Genomic DNA, 7,401 nt, shown 5'->3' on the forward strand with positions numbered 1-7,401 from the left:
GATAGCTCTCCTGCTTTCTGGTTTCCTTGCTGTAACGAACCAAAATCTTGTCCAGCCCCTCCTGATTTCTGATTACCCTGCTGCAGTGAGCCGAATCCGCGACCAGCCCCACCGGCCTTCTGATTTCCTTGTTGTAGAGAGCCAAAGCCTCGATCAGCCCCTCCGGCTTTCTGGTTTCCTTGCTGTAGAGAACCAAAATCTTGCCCAGCCCCTCCAGCTTTCTGGTTTCCTTGTTGCAGAGAACCAAAATCTTGCCCAGCCCCTCCAGCTTTCTGGTTTCCTTGCTGCAGAGAACCAAAACCTTGTCGAGCCCCTCCAGCTTTCTGGTTTCCTTGTTGCAGAGAACCAAAACCTTGTCCAGCCCCTCCGGCTTTCTGGTTTCCTTGATTCGAGCCCATGCCGGGACCATATGGAAAGAAAGTAGACGTGTCAAGTCCTGATGCCGGAAGAATCTGTCTCCCACCAAACCCATTGTATCTTCCTGTGTCCTGAGGAGGCCCAACTACACCGGCTTTCTGGTTCCCCTGGTTCCCTTGTTGGATTGAGCCAAAGCCAGGACCTCCAGCTTTCTGATTGCCTTGCTGCAGAGAACCAAACCCTGCTCCCCCTGCTTTCTGATTTCCTTGCTGCAGCCTACCAAAGTCTGATGGTCCGGTGACTTGGCTCGCCTTCTGGTTGCCCTGCTGTAGCGATCCGAATTGCTGGCCCGCTTTTTGGTTGCCCTGTTGCAACGATCCGAATTGCTGGCCTGCTTTTTGGTTGCCCTGTTGTAAGGAGCCAAATCTTCCTGCTCCGCCGGCTTTTTGGTTGCCCTGTTGCAACGATCCAAATTGCTGCCCCGCCTTTTGGTTGCCCTGTTGCAACGAGCCAAACCTCCCGCTTCCACCAGCTTTTTGGTTGCCCTGCTGCAACGATCCAAATTGCTGCCCCGCCTTTTGGTTGCCCTGTTGCAACGAGCCAAACCTCCCGCTTCCACCAGCTTTCTGATTTCCCTGCTGCAACGAGCCAAACCGTCGGCCACCTGCTTTCTGGTTGCCTTGTTGTAGTGACCCAAACTGCTGGCCCGCTTTCTGATTACCTTGCTGCAACGATCCGAATTGCTGACCTGCTTTCTGGTTGCCCTGCTGCAAAGATCCAAATCTTCCGGCTCCACCAGCTTTTTGATTTCCTTGCTGTAGGGATCCAAATCCCTGCGTACCGCCTTGATTCTTACCAGAACCCATTCTGACTGTAAAGCCTGTAAGCCGACCTTGCCGTGGCGCCTCACCGCTAAGTCTGGACTGTTGCTTCGACTGAGATCTCCGAGTAGATGCTTGAGACGCCGATTTTTTTGAGCGAGATTGCAATGAAGCCTGTTGTGGTCCAGCAGGTCCCTTCATGTTTAGCGACTGTGCCGCCACCTGGACCTGACAACTGCTCTCTGTCATGCGGTAACCTGACCGTTGCTTAACGACATGTACTTGACATTCTTCAACCTGAGCAAAATACAGGAGAGTTTTACATGATGTCAGAAAAATTGCAATAATGTGTACTCGTTATATATATCATGTCACGGCATGTTTATCTAGATATGATATGCCATGCCATGTATAACGTTACATGTGACAAAGTTTATTGACAGCTTTTTCCTAAAGTTGGAATCAACGGCTATGGTCAAAACCACTTGTACCATCTGATGAAATGTGTACATACAAGGATATGGAGATACCAATGTCAATCAAAAATCCTTTGGTGCTACATTTAAGAGACTGTGACTTTTCTGTATATACATACGGAGTTTTTGTGATGGTTGATTCGATAATGTCCGCATGAATGCATGCACAAGATCTCAGAGTGTCATTGACACACACATATTTACACATGGAGGAGAATTAACGTTACTTCACATGCATTTTTCCAAGCTACTCGAGGAATGTTTGCACGATTCCAGTAGGGTTATTTCGGGTCGTTCGAAAGATGTATCCCATCACTGCAAACATGGGCGTGCTATCGGTCGGTACTAACGATGGGATGTAACATTCACGTTCAGTTGCTGTTATTTAGCAAAATGAATAAGGAAAAGTTGTGCCTTGTTGCATGTGGTTCGGTTAGGTGCATGCTATCCCAATGAAATACAATTTTCAAGCAAAAAGAAGGTTGAATTGGGACTTTTCATAAGAACCTTATCAAGATGACAAGATAGATGCTATCTTACCGTGCGTCGTTGGTCACGTGTTATCTCTATATCCAGCTGGTACAGACAGCCACCGCTACTGTATGACTGAAATGACAAGATATGCACCATCTCATGTCTGATCACTGCAACAGTGCAACAGTGTTGCGGGAGGATCTAAGGTCTAAGTAAGGTCATATCTGATCGACTAGTGCATTCAAAACACACCATGGTATCTTTGGGGTTATGACATATCAAACTGGTTTCTTTATTTTGACATATAAAACTGAAATTGGCCTTTCTAATTATGCACACAGACAGTACTTGTGCAAATTTATATTTACGATGTTCACCTTTATAAAGAAATACAATAACATAGTTAATGGAAATATGAATACAACAGTGGTGAAGTATCATTTTATCTGTAATAACGAGAGAGAGTAAACCCGCAATGTTTTCAAACGGTAGAGTTTGCATTCCTAAAAGGGGATATGGTGTGAGTGGCGAGATAGGGATTAAAATGCCTCAGATTCTGGGGTTCTGCCCTCGCTTCAGACGGGAAAATAATGCTAAGATAACAACAGAGTAATGAAAAGTCTCCACACTTAACACAAGTATCATTGTAACAATCATTAGGAACCACATTAGCATTGCTATCATTTGTCATTGGGTTTGGAGTGTTTTTAGGCTGGAAGGTCTCCGATATTTGTTCACAATGGAAGAATCAGAGATACGTTTACTGTTCCGACCTCTGTGGGTTTTCTCCATTTCACAGTTACCAATTTGTCTCAATTGGACTACATTATGTCTATCAGATTGCCTTTCGAATTGTGTCACAGTATGTCTCTTGAACATCATTTTGCAGGAGCATTGTGTGGGCCACACGTACGTCTCCGTCTCCGGTGGGACATGTTCAGATTTACCCTTCTGCGCCTCGAATACCTGGGATTCTGCCGCGCCACTAGCCAGTCCCTTAGCACTAAATGCACCATCGGAGGCAAACACACTTCTCGCGAGGGAGAAAGTGACCCGTCACGTCTTAAAGACATTCCTATCCGAGTGGCATTGACCTTGTGCCAAAGATGGCGACCGGATTAGCCCAAAGAAGACCCAGTTCTACTACGTGTATGTGGAATTTTGTGCATAACGTACACTGTCTATCCTAAACTGTCAGTCTGGACAAGGTAAGAGTAATGACTGGCTTGATTAGAAAACTTACAACGGAGAAACGTCTGTCTTTACAAAAAAATTCATTTTAGTCATGAAGCATCTACTAGCTAATACGCACCATTGCCCAGTCGTTTGTATTCGTTTTTACACTTATAATATGCCATTTTTTGCCATGACATTATATTTTCTTGCAGAACAATATTCAAAACAATAGATATAGAAGCTATTATAAGGTATACAGGAGATACGTTCTTTCGCGCCATCTAACTATAAGGTCCCATCTGGTCCTCACATTTAAGTGTCCTCCCGAGGTTTCGGCAAAGGACCCAACACCAAACTGGCAAATAGCTGCTACTGGACATTTGGGTTCAGTAGCGGCTGCCCCAGCCTCTACTGCTGACCCACTGGATAACCTTTGGCTACCCCTCCCCAGCTGACCCTCTTTCCTCTAAAAAGTTCTTCCTCTGTATAAGCAAATCAGACATGTATGTAGAGAACGGGGTAAGGGCTGTCAAGTGCATCAGCGTGAACTGATTCATCTTCTGGAAAACCAAGAGACCACCAGCGCTTCAAGGGTCAATACAGGGCCACGACAATATTCAACAAAGTTCCACAACACATTTGCTACAACGGTATGGATTTCACTCCGACCGACGGTGGAACTCGTTATGGTAGTTACAAACCTAACAAAAAAACTGATTCAATTTTACATCTGAAATAAGTAAATATAACACAAAATGATACATCATCATTTCACTTAAATAAAAGCACTTCTATTAACGACTGGAGTAAAAAAAAAAGGGTACGAAAATAGCTCGATCCATCAAAACACAGAACCAATATGTACTTTTAAAAGCAATAGTGCTCTCCAGAGACAAGTGTCATTTGCTTAAAGCCTACATTACTACGGATACAAATGTGAAAGTACAGAGTAATTGTACAAACTTTTCCAATGGTCTACGTTCCATTTGAAACAGCTGAAGGGTCTTCATCCAAGTAATCTATTAATTCTACTTAAAGCTGAATGAGTGACGCGAAATTAAAAGAAGCAAGAAAAACTCATCTTTGACTGAACGGATTCTATTCATGAATTTCGTATATCAAAAGATGGACTTGTCCATAGAGTCGGTACCCTGTGTACGCCTGCTAGTGTCGTTATGTCTGAAGAGAAATAAGCACTTCCCTGCTGGATTTCCACCTATCAGGTCGATTACATTCTTATGTCACTTCGCGTTTCATGTTTTCAATCTGAATTTTTCTACTTGGAAATTGACCTTACTTTTCATAAGATACCAGACAGTATGAATTACAAGGCAGAACAGGCTGAAAGCAATGAAAGAAATAATGTTTTCTGTCTACTATTCCATATCCGTTGTCTTTGTCGGGCGTTGAGCAAACATCACCACCCTACTTTAGAACCATCACTCTTCCGTCGGATACGCCTGGACAAAGAAAGGCATAGCCACTCAGTTCCCCTCTTCACCTTATGGTTATGGTCCATCAGTTAAAGCGGACGCAAAGATTGCCAGTCATCAAATTTCGGGCCACGTCTAGAAATTATGTGTGGCCTCAAATATGTTCTAATTTAGTTCAAAATCAAAACAGCAATTTAGTTCAAAATTAAAACAGCCATAACCAGTATACACATCTGCAATGCCCAGTTAAGTCCGGGATAGTTGGTGCCGTCTGTTAAGGATGAAACCGTGGGCAGGCGGACAAACACTGCCTTCTCCCTACTGGCGATATGTGGTGTTTGTTCAGTGCGGGAAATCACGACTTGATCGTTAAGTTGCCAGACTCCCTCTCTGCTCCCCCTGTGAATGTGATTTTGCTCGACTTGATGTGAATGGAGAGTACGCTACCACAGTTCAGATATTGTTGAACGCAGAGCTGAAAGTGAACGCGAGCTTTTCGCACCCCTGTGGCATACAGCAATATCACCCCACTGCACACTGGGGGCGGGGCCGCAGACCCGGCACCCAGACAGCGTCGGACGCGTCGAAAATGCAAAGTAATAATTTCGACTACTCTAAGCAAGCGGAGCTGCAATAACACTTTCGTTAAAGTGATGACTTTAAATGTTCTCCGGTATTTTCATAATCTTTAGTCGAAAAGTCTCTATCGTGAATGTGGTACAATGTATGATCGTTTCCTCTTACCTGTTGACTTGCGCTGGTAACACGTAAAAGTTGCGCCCTGAGTTCCTGTGCCGCGAAGTACGCCAGTTGCTGCACGACGCCGTCGTCTGTCCGCAAAGTCACGGCCCCGGAGCGGTAGGCTCCGTGGGCAGAAGGAATCAGCAAAACCGAGAGCACCGCGGCCAGGATCCCGGCAGAGCCCACCATCTCGTCCTCTCCCTGCAGCGATCCGTGTAGAAATGGTGTCGGGCCGCGGGACTGTTTGTGCTCGTCGTGCCAGGCGAGTCCGGGGAATAGCTGGGTGGCGACGTCAGTCCTTAGCACGTGCCACGGCTTCTTACAATTTGATCACAAGTGCCCCAGCGATTCTGCCAAAACACGCTCCCGGGCCGCCGGGAAAACACGCCTGCGCCGCGCTCCCAGACACCCGCTATCACAGGATCATAGGAGCTCAGCACTGCTGCCAGCGTGAACTGAATATTAAGTACTGCGAAAAAAGTCCACTCAATAGTTATATCAGTCATGTGCCACATTCAGGGTAAAATGGCAATCAAGGCCGGTTAATTTCTTATACCAGCTGTATTGGCAGACGCATGGGACGATATGGATGAAAAGCCAAGTAGTCAAAGTTGCTTTGACGGGACAGTCACAGGTTATGATATCGATTTGTGCCAGTTCAAATCAAGAGATCTTGAAATTTGCTATCCACTTTACATTCATTAATTGTTAGAAACTTCTTTTATATTTGACTTATATCTTCTTTTATATTTGCTTTCATTTGCCTTGTTGGCCAATCTGTTGAGATTATGATGACTGCCGCCAAGTCAAGTTTAAAGCAATATAATACGATAAAGTAGCCCATCGCCCAATCGGTACATTTTCTTTATAAAAAATCGCCGACTGATCCAATAAAGAAATTATATTTTTGTCAATTGATCCTGTCAAAGAATAACTTAGCGTGATGAGAGCAGATACATTCTGTGCCGTGACCCAATGGTAATAAGGACCCTGGGTGGTTTCATGCTAAAAGGGGGTTATAAAAAGTCAACTGGGTACTGAGAAGTTTAAGGAAGTATTATGGAAGGGAGTGCGATAGAATAGATACTCTAATCTATTGATGTGTCTAGCAAAAGGAAATAAAACACCGTGACTGAAACACTAGACACAGTCTTTAATGCGTCTAATTTCATCCCCTTTATAGTTTCCCACATGGATCAGTCCAGAAGACGTTCGCGTCTTAGTGATTTAGCTCCCGACCGTCTGTGTGTACTGTAAGTGACATCTTCACCCTCAGGCTTGCTGCTGGGAGCAGATGTAGGTGTCGGGGTGGCCGGGGAATCCCTTCCTGGGCCCGGAACGCCTGGCCGACAGTTTAGTCTATGTCTATATGGGTGTGCCGCGGACGGCCTATCGGGAGCTTTCATGTATTTTCTTAGCGCATCAAGCAGGGGATAGGTTACGAACTATATGCCTCTGTCTGTGACTGGGCCTTTAGAGCTTTACCGTTGTTCAGGTACATCTGGGTAATGACATAACATGAAGAACAATGACCGGAAACCGTTATCACACCACAGGTGCCCTTGTCGGTGGAGCATGGATGACCAGCCTGACATGATTGAAGGAAGCCGCTAGCGGAAACACTTGTCTCTAGAAAATGACCCTCCAGATGACCGTCCGTTGGGAAGGACGTCCTCTGAACTGATAACACAACTCACGGTCTGTCCTTCGAATTCTGCAAACCAGTGATATTCCTTGGGCTGCTGTTTTGAGTCACAGGCCATAGACGAGAGACTGTTTCTAGGTCATGTCACTTTAGTCAAATCAACATGTTGGAGAACCACACAAACAGGCAAATATTTTTGTGTACTCAGTCTAAGTCTGCATCGCGTGGCAGCACCTCTGTACCTTGAAGGGAATTCCTGATAGTGATAGAGGACAGCT

General features: G+C 45.3%; 1 protein-coding gene across 3 annotated transcripts in view; it reads right to left on the minus strand.

Annotated features, from left to right (window-relative positions):
* Positions 1-5,820, minus strand: part of LOC118415421 (spidroin-1-like) — a 9,712-nt gene extending 3,892 nt beyond the window's left edge. The window contains exons 1-3 of one of the 3 annotated variants that reach the window (XM_035820041.1): positions 5,482-5,820; positions 2,195-2,260; positions 347-1,475 (exon numbers count right to left, since the gene is read on the minus strand). In XM_035820041.1, the coding sequence (XP_035675934.1) occupies positions 347-1,475; positions 2,195-2,260; positions 5,482-5,667 (1,381 nt within the window). In that variant the 5' untranslated portion in view covers positions 5,668-5,820. Of the gene's footprint in view, positions 1-15; positions 1,476-2,194; positions 2,261-5,481 lie in introns of all 3 variants that reach the window. The other 2 variants (XM_035820035.1, XM_035820051.1) reach the window with 2 other exon arrangements.
* Between the last annotated feature and the right edge of the window lie 1,581 nt (positions 5,821-7,401).

The sequence above is a fragment of the Branchiostoma floridae genome, chromosome 1 (assembly GCF_000003815.2).
Source record: "Branchiostoma floridae strain S238N-H82 chromosome 1, Bfl_VNyyK, whole genome shotgun sequence".
Lineage (NCBI taxonomy): Eukaryota > Metazoa > Chordata > Leptocardii > Amphioxiformes > Branchiostomatidae > Branchiostoma > Branchiostoma floridae.